General features: G+C 39.2%; 1 protein-coding gene across 2 annotated transcripts; it reads right to left on the bottom strand.

Annotated features, from left to right (window-relative positions):
* Positions 1–849: 849 nt before the first annotated feature.
* LUC7L3 (LUC7 like 3 pre-mRNA splicing factor) lies at positions 850–19,771 on the bottom strand. Of its 2 annotated transcripts, XM_082008242.1 has the most exons (11): positions 19,610–19,771; positions 12,760–12,826; positions 11,731–11,770; positions 11,354–11,498; positions 9,959–10,033; positions 9,755–9,859; positions 8,490–8,651; positions 7,787–8,070; positions 7,057–7,217; positions 1,591–1,731; positions 850–1,485 (listed from the first exon to the last, which is right to left on the bottom strand). In XM_082008242.1, exons 1-11 carry the CDS (start codon positions 19,706–19,708, stop codon positions 1,304–1,306), a joined length of 1,461 nt encoding a protein of 486 aa, XP_081864368.1. In that variant the 5' UTR covers positions 19,709–19,771; the 3' UTR covers positions 850–1,303. The 2 variants fall into 2 exon arrangements, with proteins under 2 accessions (XP_081864368.1, XP_081864369.1); XM_082008243.1 differs by having other exon boundaries at positions 1,362–1,731.
* Positions 19,772–20,764: the final 993 nt, after the last annotated feature.

The following is a 20,764-nucleotide window of genomic DNA, read 5'->3' as shown; positions in this document are numbered from 1 at the left end:
GTTTAAGCTGTCTTCCGCTGTCTTCGCAGACTCTTCATGTAGTAGTCCTACAATGCAAAATTTTGGGAAAACAGACAATTAGACAGCATTAAGAGCATTTCGTTTACCATTACATTGGCCCAGTTGTTAGCTGTCATCTTAACTCTACAAAAATGTCAACATTGAACATAACTGGCTTTAGAAGCAATGATGTAGCATTAATGGTTTAATAGTCAACATTAAGTGTTTAAGAGTTTCTAGCACAAAGACTGAAACTACAGTAACAAATTATGTTGCAAGAAGCTCATTTATCAGCTGTACTCTCCATTGTTAGTTCCTTATTTCAGGAATACAACTAAAGACCTTCTGTAAGAGTAAGAAAGCTATGTCAAGAGCGGAGAAAAAACTTTCAGTTTTCCTTTTAATACAGTATTTGTATTTCCTATTGTTTAGCTGTTTCATTTCCCACAAACAGTTTTTCAGCATACAATCTTGCCATGAACATTGTAATCATTTGGTGGCATCTGTCTTTGTATTTACATTTGCCTTAGAAGTCTGTTACCAGCCATTCCACTTCTCTGTGCTATGGCTGACTGCAAATTCTCCTACACAGTAGGAAATATTAAACACATACCTCTTAAAGACTTGAATTGCATTGAAAGTAACAAGGCGATTATTATGTAGTGTTTATTGCATTTTAAACTCTTTAAAGATATCTAATTCTGGGCAGCACTGCATCCCTACATACAGTTGAAAGAAAATTCCATTCTGTTAACATCAGATTTACAGTATTCACACAATACACAAAAAGTCCTTTTCACTATCTTGAAAATCAAAAACACAACAGTAAGCTTAAAGATTACAGGCAACAGCATTCAAACATGGATGTGGGTAGAGAAAGGAGTACCTGGCATGAGTACCTGCTTAGTTTGACTGAATCCTTGATTTTTAATTTGGCTTTTCATGGGCCGCTCACAACACCAACGCTGTGTGAGGTATGGTAGTCAGCTGCAATAATTCATAAACCCTACACTTCCATCAATCCAATGCTACTGGCTCTCGAGTTACAGAACAAACTGCATTAGAATGCAAGGCAATAAAGCAAAAAAACTAGAAACATCCTTGACAAAGAAATACTAGCAGTTTATATGAAAACAAAGTAGTCCAACATGTGCCTCAAATATTAAGTATTAAAGCAAAAGTTTCTGCTGATGTACCAACACAATATGGACTTAAATACAAAAACAGTTCAACTTTTAAAAAAAACGATAACAAAATCCCTAAAAATAAAAAAAGGATAATTTATTTTTCTATGGTGACTATATTACAAATATGTCCCAAAGAGGCACACTAATGGGGGCACGAGTCTGCTACAAAATAGCTGAGACAAAACAATGTACCTCAAAATGTTTTGCAGGACTACACTGTCTTTTCCTTCAGAAGGTGCTTTAGTATGTCTTCTTACTTGGCTTAGTTCCATCTTCATCTGTGCATACTTACGCTGCACTGTTAAACAGTAACAAAAAGCCCTAATCAAAGTTTGAAATAATGCACTTACCTCTGTCTGATCTGAGGTCATATCAGATCAGTTTTAATTGGACTGAGTGTCACCTTCAGATTTAATGTCTTCACTGGTCCCATTGACCTCATTCTTAGTATCACTCTCCTTCGAGTCTGTATTTGTGTCTTCACTCTGTTTTTCTCGACTACTGGACTTCATACTACTTTTTTTATCATCAGATCCCCTCTTTTCTGCCATGAAAGAAGACATTGACCATGGATTTCAAAGTAAAAACAAACATTGCACATGTGAGATATATATTGCATACAAAATGGGACAGTTACTTTCTACAGCAGTAACAGTAATACTCAAAAAGTTACAGAAATAGGCTTCAGACTACCATGCTGGAATGGAAAGGGTACAACAAAGGTCAAAGGGGACAGTACAGGGTGGGGAAAAGAGGAGAAAGAGCACACCTCCTAAGGGAGGCAGCTACTCAGCTGTCTGTTGAAGTATATAAATTGTGGGTAAAGAGGCAGTCAAGAAGTTAGGCAAATGTGTAATTATGGTGCACGGCTTCCTTACTTATAATGGGACTCTCTGTCCCCAAGTTTTAATTTATGATGTGTAGGGCCGCCTTTGGTTTACAATTCTCATTAAATATGTTTCTTGAAAAGAAAATCAGAAAAGAGTGATGGGACAATGCATTTGTGCATTATCAAATAAATCAATACTTGCCAATTAAAAAAACTAGCAACCTCCATCAATCAAATACTTGAGGAAACAAGCAATATTAAGCACTGCTAGCTTTGAAGGTGGGGACCACAGTGACAATCAAAATTAACTTGACTGTACAATATGCCACAGAAGCTGCACGCTTGCCAGCATTATTAATTCTCAACTTTATCAAAACAGCAGTCATTTATAATCTACTTATTTTAATAACTTGGGGAGACAGTTTGGAAGATAAATAAACAGCACTGTTTTCCAAAGGCAAAGGAACAGCAAGATAGAAAGGACCCCACAATTTCATCATGAACTTGAAAGCTGACTGAAAAGTTTACTACACTGCTGAAAAAGTAGTATTTTCCTCAATAATCTTCAAAGGAAGGAAGCCAGAAGTAAAAACATTTCCATGGAAAGAAAAACATTCAGTATTAGAGCTGCGTGCCTCATCTGTAAATTCAGTATTTGCAAATTTAATAAAAATATAATTCTTTCTGTATTATTTCACACCATAATATTCAACCTTTGATCAGTAAAGACACTTTGGAGAGAAAAAAAAAAAATCCAAAAAACCAACCTCTCGGATGTCACCACACAGAACAACATTCATGCTCTTTTTTCTGATTATTCCCTGCTATCCGGGCAATTAAAATAAATAATATAAAAATATATGTATATAGAGAGAGAGATCCCCAACACAGGAGCACACAGGTCGAACACTCTGAAAAAGCTATTTTAAATAATGTTATCTAGACTGGCATAACACACTTTTATATTCCAGAAGACAAGTAGAAATTAAGCTTTAAAAGAGAAGCAACATCCCAACTTCTTTGTTTTGAAACAGATCACCAAAGGGAGGGGCAAAGCCCCCACACAAAAAGGAGGGCAACTGCCTAATGAACACTACTACTGAGGTTTCAGCTGAAGCAGCACATCCAGTGCACTGTGCTTGGAGAAAGCACGCAGCGATGTCAAAAAGCTAACTGAACAACTAATAATTTTGTATCTGTCTGCCCTCAGTTTTGCAACTCCGCAGGTAGATTGCACTCTAACTAACCTTGTTAAAAAGTCTTCTTTTTGTGTCTTATAGGTATCTCCGATGCACACGTAGATCCACTGAGGAATAGTAGTCTTGTTTCCCCGCAGAGGACTAGTAGTCAGTCCAATAATCTTATCTTCTGTCCTATGTAGATATGGTAGATCTTAATAGCCCTATGGATGTGCAGTGTGCAGGGTTTTGTTCTGTCTTGTTTGTTTCTTGAATTTGGTCAGGAAGGATAATTTTGATTAAGGTTAAAAAACTACTATTAAACTGCGGTATGAAAGACGAAACTCTTCTAAAAACTTTAATAATAATAAAATTTACCATAGCAAACCTCCAGTTTGCCAAGCAGGACTGAGAAAGTGTATTCAACAAATAGTCCAATAACTGAATTTCTTTCAACTCCTGAAGTATCTGCAAGCAGTTAAATTCCTCCACTGTATTTTTGATCAGTAAGATTTCTGTCTTTAAAAGCACATACAATTAATCTGCTGTTGAAACTGTGTATGTTATTTCAGGTATAATCACATAATACTTATTTTGCTTCCTGATTGAACACATGCATATTTTTCTGATTGAGTTCATGTGGGCAGCTGAGATATATTTTGTGCGAATTCTTACCAAGATAATGTGAATGGTTTTACCACTCAGAAAATGCAAAATCAGTCAAACATAATATCCAGTATTACTGAGGGTTCAGGTGTTCTGACGGTATTTGCTGAGGTTTAATCACTAACATGAAAACAATCACAGATATTATTATTTTTATAAGTATATGAATCCCAATTAAGGAAGGTAGAGAGCCAAGTTAAAGTGGTCTAGAGGCATGTTCCAGTATTAACTCTTCATAAAATGAAGGTACTTGCAGAACAGATGTTTTCCTTTTCTTAAAAAAACCCTAAACTATTTATTCCACCTACTCTGAAGTTCATTCACTTGAAAAGTCATTGTGTTCTGCTGGTTTATATTAAAGTAATGTTCAGGGGGTGTTCATGGCTGGTGGCTCCCTCCTTTAGCAAATGTATCCCTGTTACTGAAATTTGAGTCAGAAATTAAGTGTCTCCATTTTTACATCCACTTTTTTCTTACACTCTTAAAGGTCACTGTATTCCACACTATTTTAGTGAACAAGGAGCCAGAACTTTTGAATTTTCAATGTATGGCACTAATTTAATGTGTAACAGTAGGCAAGTCTTGGGCAACTGTGCCTTGCCTTTTTTCCTGTTAAGATTCACATTTACAAACCAGTTTGAGATTAAGATGAAAGGCACTACCATGAGCAGTTACAGACAGGCCTTTGCTGCTTACTTTTATAACTGCAGATCAATGGTAGATATAAAGACAATTAGATTCTGAAGCCAATATTCCCAACGGAGCAGTAAGTGTAATGAGTTAAGTTTTAACTTCTACATTGCTTCTTTTTGTGCAAACAACAGAGCAGGTAGCCAGCCACCAGCTTCAGATATATGAAGCTCTCAAGCTATCTACTTAACTACCTACCTACAATGCCACATTGCAAACATGAGGATGTAATGGTGTTTACAGCTTCATCACAGAAATTCAATGCTTGCTTGTTAAATACTACTGGTTTGGGGTTTTTTTTCCTTTTTTCCTCCCTCTTTTTTTAATTAAAGATTTTCCCAACAAAGGGAAAACCACAAACTTTTTCAGCAATAAAGTCCTGCTCTAAGGCCTATTTGTGTTTCTACAAATGTTATGATCACATAGTAAAAAAAAAAAAAAAAAATTTTTTTTTTTTATTTTCCCATGTGGAATTTTCATCACAGTTCATAGCATCACCTCACTGTTCTGATTTCTGGAGGAAGGAAGTAGCAAGCAGCAAATAAAACAGCCAGCAAGGAAATTAGTCAAGTTAAAACTAAAAATATTGAGACGCTGAAGAAAGTTCACTAGCTCCTCTATTTGTGGAACGATTAAGGAAAGAACTAAAAAGCCATTAAGCTCAAAAACAGACTAAATTGAATAAATAAGAACACAGTTATTTATAGGCATAGGTACGCACAGAATACTGAATAGGACATTCTTGACTAAGTACTAGAAATCTGTTCATAAAGTAGGCAAAAAAGGCACAACATCAGGTAGGAATAAGGTAACAAATGGACAGATATAGGCTACAATTCCAAATCTGAGTTTAAACATTACACATCAGTTCGACTGCCGATGAGCAAGCAGCTAGAAACCACTTGCTTAAAAAGGGCAAAGCAACATGTGAGAAGAATCAATACTAAAGATGCACCGTAGTACAAACCAGAAAAATTAAAGAGGTCCAAGGAAGTCAGGCAGGAAAAATACATGAAGCATTACCAACTTTTTGGGAGTAACCAGCAAATGGCCTCAAGTTGCGGCAGGGGGGGTTAGATTAGGTATTAGGAAAAATTTCTTCACAGAGAGAGTGGTCAAGCATTGGAACAGGCTGCCCAGGGAGGTGGTGGAGTCACCATCACTGGTGGTGTTCAAAAAACGTGGATGTGGCACTTCGGGACATGGTTTAGGGGACATGGTGGTGTTGGGTTAACGGTTGGACTTGATGATCTTGAAGGTCTTTTCCAACCTTAATGATTCTGTGAATTAATCTGCTAGATAAATACGGAAAAGTAAGGGTAGGGCAAACAGGCCTATGCAATCCAGAAACATCCACACAGCACCCTTCATTCCCGAGAACCTCAAAAGTACCTTGGAAACATTAACAGAATTGTTTCATCCATTACTGGTGATCAGCTCTAATAATGAAATGGGGTGGCTGTTTCAGACTGGATGTTAGTCAGCACCCCAACAGGGCCAGCTGTTTAAGCCAGAAGTTACTATTATATTCCTCCAGAAGTTTCAAAAGCCTTTTAAAAGAGGGAAATTTAGCCATAAGAATGAATTAGTATCTTTTCAGAGAACGTTAATCTGTTGTGTTGCCTCTGTAGCTCTTTTTACTCCTATTTAAAGGTAAAGTTTCTGAACACCAGCCTTTGATGAAGCAGCAAGTCACTAGCAATGCTGTTGTACATGGCATGTACTGCTATAAAAGCGTTCCGAGGACTAATACAGCAATCCTCTGAGACTCACCTGAATACTGAGAAAGCAATTCTCACTTCATTTAAAACAAAACAAAAAAACACCACAAACAAAAAAGTTCCCAAAACAACAAAACAAGGGGGAAGAGCAGGAGATTGGGGAGAGGGCATGGAATTGTAATTTAAAGCGTTACAGAACTTCTGCAAGATTTCTCTTGGCCTGCATTCATACATTAGGAAAAAAAAAACCACAAAACAAACCAACTTAAAAGCACTGTTAAGGGAAAACAAAGGAAACATGACAGTGTAGAGAAGTAATAGATGGTACAGGTGAAAAACCAGCTACCAATCTCCCACAAAACATATACCAGCAAAGGGTCATTACAGAAATATGTGCTAATAGTAGGAAGAGAAGATTATTTACTCTTATGAAAATCTGATTACAGGCTTATGTTTTTCTAAAGGTAAACAGTAAACAGGTTTAAAAATACATCAAAATCCTCTCACTTAATTTGCAGACAAGGTGGTAAGCTTTTAATAAAGTACTGTAACAGATAAGAGGTGGACACTGGGCTGTACACATGCACACATGTGCACTAACAGTAACTGGAACAAACAAAATGCTTCAAATTGTTTAACAGCAACATATACAGCTTATAAAACCACATCTGATTTGATGCCAAGAAGAACTTTCAGTCACTCACTGAAAGACTAAGAGCTTTTGAGACTTTAGGGAAAGATTAGTTTCAGAACTTGCTAAGAACTCAGTCTTCACACAAACATACCTTTTTCTTTTGACTTCCTGTCTTGTTCTCTCTCTCTGCTTTTGCTTCTGTGCTTGTAGGATTTCCGATCTCGGCTTTTTGATCGTCTCCTGTCCCTACTGCGAGACCTATGTTTTCTTTCTGATCTATCATGACTCCTGCTTCTTCTTCGGTCACGACTCCTTAACATTCAGACAAAATGTCAAAAATAGAAAATACCAGCTGACATTTACAAGTCAGAAGATAACACGGTAGAACAGTAGCACTTTCTAATACATTGATTATTTGTAGAAAACATTTAAAACAAGCCTTAGCATACTGTATGTAAATATTTCTCAGGATGTTAAGACCTGGCTTCATATTGCCGTCTTCATTTACTCAAACATTGAACCACAGATCTTAAAAATATCTGCTACAAGGAATTGAAGGCCAACTTCAGGAAAAAAACAAGACTGTTTTTCAAACAAGAAAAAACAAAACTCCCTGTTCTTTGGGAGCATTTGCCTTCTCAAAGCTCCCTCATAAGACCACTTCCACCACAGTGGTGTCATCTACTTGCAAAAATAGAGAGAAGACAGTGAACACACAGCAAAAACTTGCTTATCTTTAGAACCAGTAAAGTATGTCTTCACTTCAGAGTTAAGAACAGTGAAGCTAACAAATTGGTGATGTGACCCAGGCTGACAGATCAAGTCCCCACAAGATCTTTACATTCTGGAAAGTTACATGAAATACACATACACACACGTACCTGCTTCGCCTTCTTTCTCTGCTTCTTGATCTTTTGTGGTCTCGTGAACGGCTGCATCTTCTGTCAGATGTTCTGCTTGAATGTCTACTCCGTGAACGACTCCTTTTACGTCTCTCTCTATCACGAGCCCTCTCTTTTTCCTTTTCTTCTTCTTCACGTCGTCTCTTCCTTTCCCGCTCTTCCCTCTCCCGTTCCCTCTCTTTCTCTCTCTCTTCTCGTTCTTGTTTCTCTTTTTTTAACCTCTCATCACGGTCAGGTTCTTCTGTTCTTTTTCGTAACTTTTCCTTAAAAAAAAGTTCACAGAAAGAAATGATTACTCAAGGTAAATCATTCAATATAACTAAAGTTTATACCTTTGGAGGATGTAAAAGTTTAAGTTTGTAAAATATTTCAGGGTTTTTTCCAAAGAAAAGACAGACTCCGTAACAGCACTTTGTCTTGCAGAACTTTTGTTTATCATTCTCACAAGAGGCCAAAGGCCATAAAAAATTCACACCTGAATTTACATCTTTGCTTGTATCTAGTGCAATCACATACAAAAAGGAATGTCAGTGCAAGCACAGTGCTAAATGTGCAGTGTAGGATTCCATTTAGTTTTTACATATATGAGTATCTCACCCACTTGAGAAAGTCCAGCCTTTTATTTACCATAGGAAGCCTCCAAGCAATTTTTTAATGTTCAATAACTGAAGGAAACGCTTACTTTTAAATCTTCTACAGTAGCTTTTATTTTGGCGTAACCCATGTGCTGCTTTCCCATCAAGTGGTCATCTACCCTGGACTGCGCATCTCCTACAATTAAAAAGGCTCCACAAACTTCACAAACTTCCATTTGCTTCTCTTGGGCTGCAAAGCTCTCAATTGTCTGCAAAAGAAAAATATGTGATAAAGCAAAAGAAAAGTTTTAGCCAGCAGCCAGTGAAGAGGTTTACAACTTTAGATTGAAGAACAAATCAAATGCTGTCAAATCCCAGGCACTAGTGAAAGCTGAAAATCTTATCTACATGCTTTGTCTTCTGAGCACTGCACCTACTAGGATGAACACGGCAAAAATAGGCTACATACACCCTTTCCACATAAGCCACAAGGAAAGAGTCAATTAGAAAACAAATCTTATTCCTCCCTGCAAAGGATTAATATGTATATAGCCATATCTGCAGCTTCCTTGCAATCACTGTATTAAGGAAAATAAAAATCAGTTTTCTCTTAAGATGGTTTCTTTGGCATTAACTGAAATGTCTGGAGCTGCAGAATAACCATGGAATATGTCTCAAGGAATGAAAAGGCTAGAATATACCACGAAGAATTACAAAAAGGAATGCTGGGCTTCTATATAAAAGGATGGTGGTCAAATTAATTCACTGTTTCAACAGACATATGAGAAGTAACACTGAAATTTCAACATAAACCCAAGCGATTATTGCTGTGCAATGTTCATGAATCATATGGTATGGCCATAAACACTATTGCCTGCAACATTTAAGAGCTTTAAAAAAAAAACAGGAATCACAATCTGAACATATTTTAAACATCAAAATTTAATTTTCAAACATAAACTCCTTTTTATTGACAGGAACTTGCTACTTAACACATTACCTTTGGCTTCTGTAGTTCTCAGACAGATACCTGTCTCTAGTCACAGCCCTAACACCATCAGACCAGTAATTCACTAAAATAATACTGCGGAGGCTACACAGCAAATTTCAACTGAGATCTGAACTACAGTAAGATGCAAGCTTACCTCCAGGACTGCTGTGTAAATAACTTCGTAATTTTTTTGCAGAAACCCCACTCCCAAGGTAGCATGCTAAATCACCACACTGGATTAACACATTTAAATGTCCTGTTATTGTCTAACAAATTCTGCAGAGACTTGCATGCCATCAGTGTAAGGACAAAGTTATTAAGAAAGTACTGTTGCACCAAATTTTGAAAAAAGTCTGAGAGAACTACAAACACATTACTTACCGAAGTTGTAGATCTCAGCAATTCTCTCTCTTCCTTTAACTGTTCAACAAGTTTCATCATTCCTTGTGCCTCTTCCACCTTCCCTTCTGAACCTAGTTCTTCAATCTAAAGGACAATAAAAAAAAAAAAAAAAAAAATCGAACTATGATTTTTAATCGAATAGCAAAAGCAAGAGGTCTCTGTTACAGCAGGTAAAAAACTCACCTGTTGTAGAAGTACATCAATTTTGTCAGTTAACACCTGAATCTTCTCTTCATTTTTACCAGTAGGTCCCGCTCCCTGCCAAACAGTACAAATGTGTCTTTTTTTATTTGGGTTTTTTTTTGTTTTTGTTAATATAGCTTTAAAACACATGAACGTATGCCTTCTCATATTCCAGAGACACTTCAGGAATAACTTCCTCCTGCCTCTTCTCCCACGAGGACCTACTAATAATAGTCTAGTCTAACATAAAACACTTCTCACCACAGCTTACTCCACTCTTGCTGAGTGAAGCAAGTTCTAGTCACACTAATACCTCCTAAATCAACAAAAACGTTCAAGGCTCTAGCCCATAAAAGGTAAGACATCTGAATTCAAAGTCCTAAATTTAAACTCTGAAGCTGCCATGCAGATATTACATATCTTTGCAGACACTCAAGTATGACTTGGAAGTTCCGTGGGCTCTGAAACAACTTCTAAGCATAAATGCAAAAAGAATCTCACTTCATCCAAAATGTACTTGTTAGTAGTGTCCTCTCTGTAGGCTGCCAGAATACTTACATCTGCTTCCCCCACAACCTTTGCTCAACTCCACAGCCAATAAGCTCTCTTGACTGGATACTGTCCACAGCTCCTTCTGAAGCAACTGGACTTTGCACAGAGCTATTAACAGGGGCACCAAAAACGAGCAAGGCTACCCTAGTCGTCACAAAATTCTTGGAACACAGGCCACAGTCACCGCTCCAAATCCATCAGGGGACAGGGGAAAAAAACGAGTGGAGTAAACACATACAATTCTCCTCCAAGTCAGTTTAAGCTTTTCATTAACAGGTGTCCAGTATGCAGCTTGGAACTGTTGCATACTTGAGAAAAAAGCTGCACACAAGTATTTCTTTCTCAAACTTCTGTGATTCCATCATTGCCTGCCAATGGTGGCGTGGGAGCAGAAAGAGGCTACTGCTTAAGTGTGGCAGCTGACAAGGGGATATAGCTTCATCAGCCACTGAAAGACCCAGTACTCGCCTACTTCTGTAGTATCACCGTGATACAGCTTACTAGTGGGGGGATGGAGGAATATGCAACTAAGGGACAGAAGGTAAACTGAGGTTAACAGGGTAAAGACAACACTTGACAGGATTAACGCTCCAGGGCAGAGAACAGATACTGATTCTGAGAAAATGGAGATGGGGAGAACAGAGGGACTCTTGCTGACTGTGGAGCCACTTGGCTTGTCCATTAGGGCTAGAAGCAATCTGCTGTCTAACAGATGAAGAGACTTATCTAATGGGAATCTTCTGGAAAACAATATATTTTACCTGAAGAGAAAAGGTAAAGAGAAAATGAAGGTGTTATCTTCAAGGAAAGGAAAAATTGCCTCAATGATTCTTCCGGACTCACCCCAGAAGACTGCTGATTCTGTGACAGTGCCAAACGAGCATGGCCTCTTCGAATCCTGCGTTCTACCTCTGCAAGTAAGCTTTGTAAATAGCGTAAGAAGTCTCTTTCATAGCCCACTTTCATAAAACGAGAGCTCTTCTCATACCTGGTAAAATATGTTAAAAATGAATGCTCACGTCAATCCATAATACATTAAAAATAAATAACAAAACCTGCAATGATACAAATTCTTGCTCAAGGTAAGAGAACATTAAACATTTAAATAAATGTTTACATAAATCAGAAAGCAATTAGCTTCTCATGGTTGGGTTGCTTTAATAAAATTTCAAGCATACTAGAAACTGTACTTGCATTAACATACCAACCAACATACTTACTGCTTGCGTAGATTTTCATCATGAATTTTTTCACAAGGACCTAAAGAGACCCAAAAAAGAGTTTAAGCTTGCATTCTTGAATGCTGTATTAACATTCCATCAGCATTTGTTTGTGTACCATGATAAAGCAGAGCTATAAACACTTCCCAGGGAATTTTATGCCTGCCTTTCTGCTTCCTTTGCTGGGAGTTTTAAAGATACGTTGAAGAAAAAAAAAATGCCAATATGGTCTAGTAATTATAAAACCAGAGGAGATTCTGAATGATGTATAAAGCCTTCATATAAAATATAATTTCCAGATCAAGTTCTACATTGGTAAAACTACACAAACAAGGTAATACCTTAAACACCTGGGGCCTTTAAAAAAAAAAAAGGGGGGGGGGAATGACATATGAAGGGTCATTTCACCAAGTACTTTCTAATCTCCAGACAGCATTCTCTATAATAAACTCGTTACTTAAAACATTGATCTTCAGAGTAGAATCAGGAGGTATATGGCCTGACTTCATGAAGGCAGTCTTGTTAAAATTCCCCACCTTGCCCAGCCTATCAAACTCTTCAATGGACTTGGACATTAATGCTAAGAAAAGAAGCCTGTTTTCCCTAGTTACTGCCTCCAAACTACATGTTGTCTGCATACCATCACTTGAAAGCTACTAGTAATTTAGAGACGGCCTTCAGTAATAACTATTCCAGTAAATGAGTCTCTAAAGTAAAGAAGCTCAATAACATATACTCACACAAAAATAAGTTAAAACCCTGCCCAGGTAGAATAAACCAAACTAGAAGTCAACACTTCAAGAGGAGAAAACCACCCCACACCCAATAATTCAGCTTCACCTAGAGGAAGTAGGATCTGGAATAAATATTGCTCTTATACCACTAACATACTGTATCACTGGCAATCCTTTAAAAACAAAAAGCCTGTTTTCAAAGTGTTTTGACAGAGCATTAAACAGTAAAAATGTAGTTTGCAAACATAAGTTCAATTGTAATTACATATAAGTTAATGAAAATGACGAGACTTACCTAAATCAGAACGGGTATTTGTAAATAACTCAGCTGGGCAAAAGCCACAAAGATAGTATTTACAAACCTGACAGAGGAGAAGAAAGAAACAGGCATCATTTTTTTCCTCATGAATTGGCAATTTTAGGTAATTGCTTCTGTCTTCTAAAATACAGTGTAAAAATCCCCTTTGTGTACTGCAAAATTTCTGAAAATTTTACACACGTACACCCTCTATATCTGTGTTACTTGGTAGCATTAACTGCTATAAGGTGCATCTTAACAACGAAACACAAAAAAATCTTACTTTCTTTTGCAATAATAGTATTTCTTAATTTTACTGCTAAGTATTTAAGGTTACAGGCAAGTGTAATCTGTTTGTAAATACAATATAGTATTTGCTATTTACAAAGGGATTAGATTGGACTATTTTAAAAGCTACTATTTTATAACTCCTCAACCATGAAAACCTACAAGATTTTCTCACTCACAAGGAGTGAGAATTTCTGCCATGGAAAGATGAAAGCAAGTTCCTCTTCACTTGTCTGTAACAACTCTGTGTTCAGCTTTCATTTCTTCAATGCTATTGGCTTGGAGAACAGAAGCCACCAGCATTCAAACCTAAGGTACTACCTCAAGGATTCTGATATCAATTAAGAGACCTAAGGACACATACAATAACCATCCAAAACTTCCCTATTCCGATGCTTTTAAAAACCCCTACTTTAAGAATGATATGCAAAGAGACATTGTATACCTCCTAAGGCAGACAGAGGACACATTCATTTTAACCTGGCTTCTTGCCAACAAAATAAGTGTTTGTTTTGTTTCTACATAGCCTATTTTCACATTAGCAAGTCAAGGTTCTTTTTGATAACAGAAAAATACTGCCAAGAAGTTAGGGAAAAAAACATCCTGTTAGTCTAGCCAGTAAATACTTAACATATGATAGGATAAAACCAGCTTTTGTTAAAAAGATTATTCACCCTCACCCATAAGCAAGGGCTTAACTAGTCAAGTTGGTCAGTTCTTGAAGTTCGTAACACAGAAATATCTCCTGTTTATCCATCAGAACAGCCAAAAAGATAAAATCAGAAATACTTTCACTCCTAACTTCATAAGCAATCTTAAATAATTAATTCTTCAACAGACCCCTCCCCTAGATGTGATTGCCATTAATTGTCGGTCCAAAACTACCCTGGACATTCTTCTAACATCTCTTCTATATTACACCAGCTTCTAGTATTTGGCAAATCTAGTAATTGCTACTGCGTATTACAACCTAGTTCCAATACTCTCACATATACTGTGGACAAAGATTTGCAACATATTATTTCCCAAGATACATTTTGAACTATTTAACAAATGGGGGTGAGAAGAGAGACCCAAAACCTGCCCCACACCAACACATCACTGAAATGCCTGTGACACCAGTTGATCAAATTAGATCAGTCCGATTTATTTTTCCATGCTAACTGCCAGACTTCAAATCAGACTATGGAGGTTAAAACTGTACTGACTGCTTTACAGATTACACATAAAAACATTAAAACTTTCTACTAACAAGCCATGGACACAAAAACCAACCAACCAAAAAACCCTGTTTTATTATATAATTTGAATATTTCTCCCATGATCCAAGTTAGGACACCATGGCACCTATCTGAATCAATTTATCAAGAATAGTTAAGAAAACACGACACAAAATCACAAATTTTCTTCTTCACAGGAAGCAAGTAGAAAGGTACTGGATGAAATCTGATTTCAGAATCTGCTCTCTTCTCTGAAAGCTACAATCCCTTGTTTTAATACCAAGTTGTTTTAAGGAAGCAGTTTCTGGGATGAACTCCTGTACTAGTCAATGGAAATCTAATTTCCCTCTACATTCTCTTTCTCCTCCATTTTCTCATCCTCACATCCAAGTATTAGGGTCAGTGAAAAGGCACTTCCCCCCAAAAAAAATTTCAGGGATGGATTAGGCAATTTCCTAAAACACAGAGAATACAACAATAACAGTCTGACCATATTGTGCTGTGAAAAGTTGTAGAATGCCTTCTATCAGCTCCAAAATTATACAAACTGGTCTGTAACAGTTTTGAAACAAGTAGCAACAAAAGGAGCAAAGGAAAAGTTACTAGAGGCAGAAGTATGATGAACAAAAAAAAACCCAAAACACATCAACACCAGAAAGAATTAAAATGATTCTATGAAGCAGCACTGATAGGAAAAGCCTCCTCTTATGAGCTGATGGTTACAGCCAAAAATTGTAGTAACCAATACTAAAATATGCAGCTTAAATATGTGTTACACACTATATTAATTATTTATATATTAAAACCAACAACAAAAACCACACACACTGAAAAGCTGCAGTAATTTTCTCCTAATCAGCTCTGGATGCTATGGTACCTAGTGAATTACTTGACATTCTCTCCTAAGAAGCAGCCTGCAGAGAAATACTCACATTGGAGTGGTTCAGACTAGTGTCTGCAGCAATTTTGTCCCTCTCTCATACCTATTTCTTTACGCTCTTCAACTGATCTTGTTTCAACAGAAAAACATTACTTGTGAGAATCTTGCAGAGTCTTGAAGGGAATCATTCTGGCTTAGTTTCACCGTGTGGTACACCTGCCTCGACTGGCTGTAGATGCCAGTCAGCCACACTTGCAGCCGGTCTTAAGTAATCAACGATGTGTAAGAATCAAAACGGCCAAGAAATTGCTGAAGCATCACAGAGCCACTGAAGGACTGAAGCAGAGGTGATATGCTTCAAATGACATTACTCATCCATGGCTTATCAGACTGCTGCACTTAGCACCAGACAGAAGTAATACGGAAATACATTCCGTATTTGCAGAAACAGAGCAATAGGCAGTTTAGTATGGATATTTACCTATGCAGGTAACAAGCGCTTATTCCTTTTTGCCAAATTATTCTGATGACTCTGCTCCCAAGAAGGTGTTACAGAAAGGAATGTTACTGACAAACTACTGCAGCAGGATTAGCCATACCTTGTGTCTCAAAGCCCTTAGGGTCCCACATTTTGATTAGACACTAGACCAAACACAGACAGACACTTGGAACTTTCCATTTCTTCATCTCAAATCACTAACCCTTGAAATCTCTTGGAGGTGGGAAAGTAATATCCTTCACCTTGAAGTCGACTAAGCTGACACGAAGAATGGCTCACTCTTCCAGAGTTTGTGAACCAATTCAAAGCTTTCGTATATAAAGAAACTATTGACAGCTCTATACCATTAATACTTCTACATTAACACATTCCTCTTCTGCAAGAAATTATTTACTGATTGAGAAGTATCAGTATAACTGTAATAAACAATTATGTAAGCAAATTCCTTTAGGCAGCCAATTCCTAGTAAAAAGGCTAAGAATAAAATCCAGTAAGTTGTAGCTTACACACAAAAAACTAGAAAATTCCTTCCTACAGATGAGTTCTTTGAAACCACTGAAGTTGACATGCATCAGACATTTTATGAGCAATGCCCACCCACCCAAAACCAAACAAACATAAGCCCTTCTCCCAAACCACACTTGGAGATAACCTTCCATTACTAATATTCTTCCAAAACAAGTAACACTTAAGTCCTCCCTCCTCACTCTCTGGAGGATTAAGTTCTAAGATTCTATCTAGATGCAAACCAATTTAGGTCTTTGGCATTGAAGTGTAAGACAATACAATTAGCCAATACCATCAAATCATATTTTAAATACTGATCGTACATTTTCAGAAGCTGCATTTCTATCAGAGATAATTGCTCACACTCAGTTGTCCATAACAGTTCTCCACCCCTTCCCACTTTCTGAAAACAATGAATTTACCTTGAAGGAACCATCACAATTGCAAAGCCTTATACAAAGCATGGGTAGTCAATGCTGGGCTTGCTTGTGCTACAGAACAGCCTCAGAACTCTTACCAATTGCTGTTTCCACATGAACTTTTTTTGTATAGGTGGCATATTACAGCAAGAATGCGTGAATCAATAGAGTTACTGTTCCAGAAATATACTTTCTCTACAGATATGACAGTAAGCAGAAAGACTAAAATATATGACACTAATAATTTCCTCCTGCATACAAAACAGAAAGCCTTTATGCCAAAACTAGAATTGATCATCTAAGGACATACTGCAATGCTGAAATACACAGCAACTGGGATTCCAATTTTTAAGATTAAAGGCTTTAACCATGTCAAAGTTTTAAAGTAAGAACCTAAGCTCTACAAAACGCTTTACAATACATGATCAACACGTTTCATTAGAACTGGAAATGCTCAGCTATCACACACTCTGCTCCCACACCTTCAAAACAACCTACTTCTATCTCGCATTTCATTGCATCTTCCATGTAGTTTTTAACATCCACCTAGCTACAATTTACAAATGAGAACAAAGACAGAGATGAGCTTGTTTTGATAACCCTCCATATCTAAAACTGATAAAACATGACACAAAATCCTAAACTTTGGTACGAGTACAACACGCTTACATTGAAAAGGCTACATTGTTGATATATGTCTAATTTTACAAGAAATTACATTAGCATATGTATTTCATCTGAAAAGCAAAACAGCAGTCAAGCAGATGAATTAATTTTACTATTTGAACCTTATCTGCATTTCCTGTCTTTTAAGACACGTCAGCATTCCAAATTTAATCTTTAGGTGATGCAGGATGTCAAACTGAAACAAAGCGGGTTGTTTTTTTTTTTTAATGAACTCATCAGTTGACTGGAGGAAGCTATGAAAACATTCCTTTCACAGAGGCTGCATTTAATCATGATTCTATAAACTTCATAAATAAAAGCAGGAGCAAAGCAAACAGCAACAGTTCCTCCAAGACTGAAGGCTCAACCCTACACCAGTAAATTTCCTACTGGCCTTAGACAGGGGACAGCTCTGCAGTTTCTAAATTGTCAAAAGAGGACTGGGAAGAAGAGACAAGGCCCTGTTTCCGAAAAAAAACACAAAACTGAACAACAGCTTAGAGAGAGATTCCTATGGTTACAGTCAATCTCTTCTGCCTAAAATTGAAAAATTTGCTTATTTCAAGATGAAGTAATCTCAACTTGACTAAAGAGAATGAGACAAAAAAAAAAAAAAAAAATCTCTCACCTTAAGAAATAAACCAAAACAATCCCCTTATCTACTCTACCCAGATCAACATGGCTCAAGCCATTTACTTCATATTCCCAAAGCTGAACAACTTTTTATTTTAGGTTCAGAATCAAAACAAAAGATGTAACTGAATACCTAATGGAATAATGATATTTGGTTAATAAAAGAAGTCTAGAAAGACATTAAAAAGGTCATGAAAACTTCCTGAACGCACAGTTTCTTCCTCCACCTTACATATATAGCAGCATTTTTCAAGTGAGTGGAAGGGGAGGAAGTTCCTTGCACTTGCAAGATCTCAGGCAAGACAGATATCTGTCCTTATCTCATGCATTCTGACACAAATTACAACATGTATCAGCCATCTTTAAAATGACATAACTTTCATTTGAAAACATGAAATTCCCACCTCCATGATTAAGATGCAATTTAGAACAGCCAAAAGCATCTCCCCATCCTCCCAATTTAACATCCAAGAAAATGCTAAGAGGGAAGAAGCTAAATGCTTTTTGCAGCTTAATCCACAGAAATTCCTACCACACAGGTAATAAATAAACTACTGTAACGGTGACACTTCCTTTTAACATATACCGTAACTCAAAAAAATGTATCATGAACAAGGGCGGGGGGGGGGGGGGAAGTATTTCAGCAGTGTTCATCTCTCCCGAAGAAGCAGGTATAGGAACTCTGTAATTAGCATTGACTGTTTGTGAAATAACTTACAATACAACCATAATGGATGCCACTAAAAGTCATCATTCATTAAAGCTCAATCATACCCGGGGACAAACCCCACTCCAAAATAATAATTCAGGAAGTCTTGCTTGAGCTAGTGATTGCAGAAAATTAATGAATCACCACGTTAACAAAAAATACGTAAGTACTACTAAACAATAGTACTGTTTAGGTTACCGCCCCTCCCCCCGGAACTACAGAACTCCTTTGACTCAAGAAGTATGGAAGGAAACAAACTTTTCTTAGCAATATCCTTTCAAAAGTCTTATGGTTCTTCCTTGTGCTACAACCTCCAGACAGTATGTCCGTACCCTTCTGTTTACTTCCCCAATACCACACTTAAGAAGAGATCCAGATTGTCTTCCAAACTACTAACATCTGTCTCATCTCCCTTAGTGCAAGCCAGCAGGCTTCTACTCAGAGCAGCAGAATTCCACTACCCGCCGCCCCTCCCTCCCCCCCCTTATTCTTCTTTTTCCCCACAGGCGATCTCAGTCACCAACAGGCCTCCCCGCAAACCCCTACTGCCGTTTATCGACACTGCGTGGAGAACGCGCCACGGCCAACACTACCTCTCCGCCTTGCGCCGAAACCCAAACACAAGGCCTCTCTCCTCCCAGCAGCCCAAACAACAGCGCAGGCCCTCTCCCACAACCCTATTGTAGCGAGATCCTCCTCCCTCCCGGCCACTCGGTTCCTCCTCCTTGTCTTAAGGCTCAGCGAGGTTCCCGCGCAACGGCCCGGGCCCAGCCCGCCCCGCCGCCGCCGCCATGCAGGAGTTCCGCAGCCTCAGGCTCCGCACGAAAGGCCCGACCCGCACCCCCGCCAGAGCCCGGGGAACCCTCCCCGCGGCCGGCACCTCATCCCTTCCCCCCGCGCCCGTGGCTGTCCCCAGGCCGGGAGAAGCTGTAGCCCGCACCCGAGGCCCATATCGCTACGACAAAACCCCGGCCCTGCGAGGGGGATGGGAAGGAGGGAGGGGAGAGGCGGCTCCGCTTCACTCACGCTCTCATGGTCCCACCGCACGTTGCTGCGCTTCTCATCCGGGGCCAGGTTTCTGTCCCGGCCCATAAGCTCATCGAGGAGCTGGGCGGCCGATATCATCCTCTCCTCCTGGCCGAATGCCCCCTCGCCAAACACCAACGCCGCCGCCTCTCCTCCCCGACCGACCGCGCCGCCGCTGCGAGTGACAGAGACAAAATGGCGGCGCAGCTCCTCGCCCTGCCCACAATGCACCGCGCGCTTCCTAACCGCCTCTGGGGCCTGCCGGAGCGCGGGTCGGGCTCGCCAGCGGTCTCGCGTGGGAGCGGCCGCCGCCCTCCTCACCCACCCGGAGCCTGCAGCAGCCGTGTCTCTGCGGAGGCGGGGACGGCCCCCAGTTCGAGATAGCGGCGGGGAAAAACAGGGCCGGGACTGGTCCCCTTCCCGCGGCCCAGCCTGAGGGTGTTGTCATGTGCTGGGCTGCTGAGAGGCCCGACAGGCGAGGAGGTGCCAAGAAGGCACGACCACCGGGAAATAACGCCACAGAGACATACCACAGCGGCGCGTGGCTGGGTGTCAGGGACACCAGGTGCCACACAGGCCAGCGTCCTGCCCTGTGGGGTGTCATGGCACTGGGATGCAGCCCTGGCACACAGTGCTGTGGCAGGAGCCTTTGCAGTGCTGTTCACGGCTGGAGGCCGAGGACAGAGACCTGGGCAGCAGCTCGACAGTGATCACAGTCCCTTCTGCTCCCTCGCAGGGTCAAAGGCACTGAAACCATCCCTGATACACAGTTACCAACGTCCTTGGTGCCTCCAGCAGTGGGTATTCCCTTAGGAATTATACCAACACCTGGGGGGGGGGGGGCGGGGAAAGTAATTCAGATATAACCTAGAAGTTACTGTTTGATCTTGGAACCAGTTTCTGTTCATTATGTTGGGTTTTGTCCTTTCTAGATGTGACTTTGTACCTCATCTTTAGTGAATTTCATGTACCAATTTTCAACTAGTTTTCAATTCCTCAAAATAATTTTCAACATCCTAAGTGCATGAAATTAATACAATTTTACATGATTTTTTTTTAATGAGCTTGAAGTCTGTATTTGTGCTGATCTTGTAAAACCCACAAGACTCGCAGGAGCCATTGTCAGAATTAACGAGGGCTTCATGCAAATGCCAG

This window comes from Phaethon aethereus (assembly GCF_964289735.1).
Source record: "Phaethon aethereus genome assembly, chromosome: 18".
Taxonomy (NCBI): domain Eukaryota; kingdom Metazoa; phylum Chordata; class Aves; order Phaethontiformes; family Phaethontidae; genus Phaethon; species Phaethon aethereus.
Note: the sequence above shows the minus strand (reverse complement) of the source record. Positions and strands in the feature narration are given on the sequence as shown.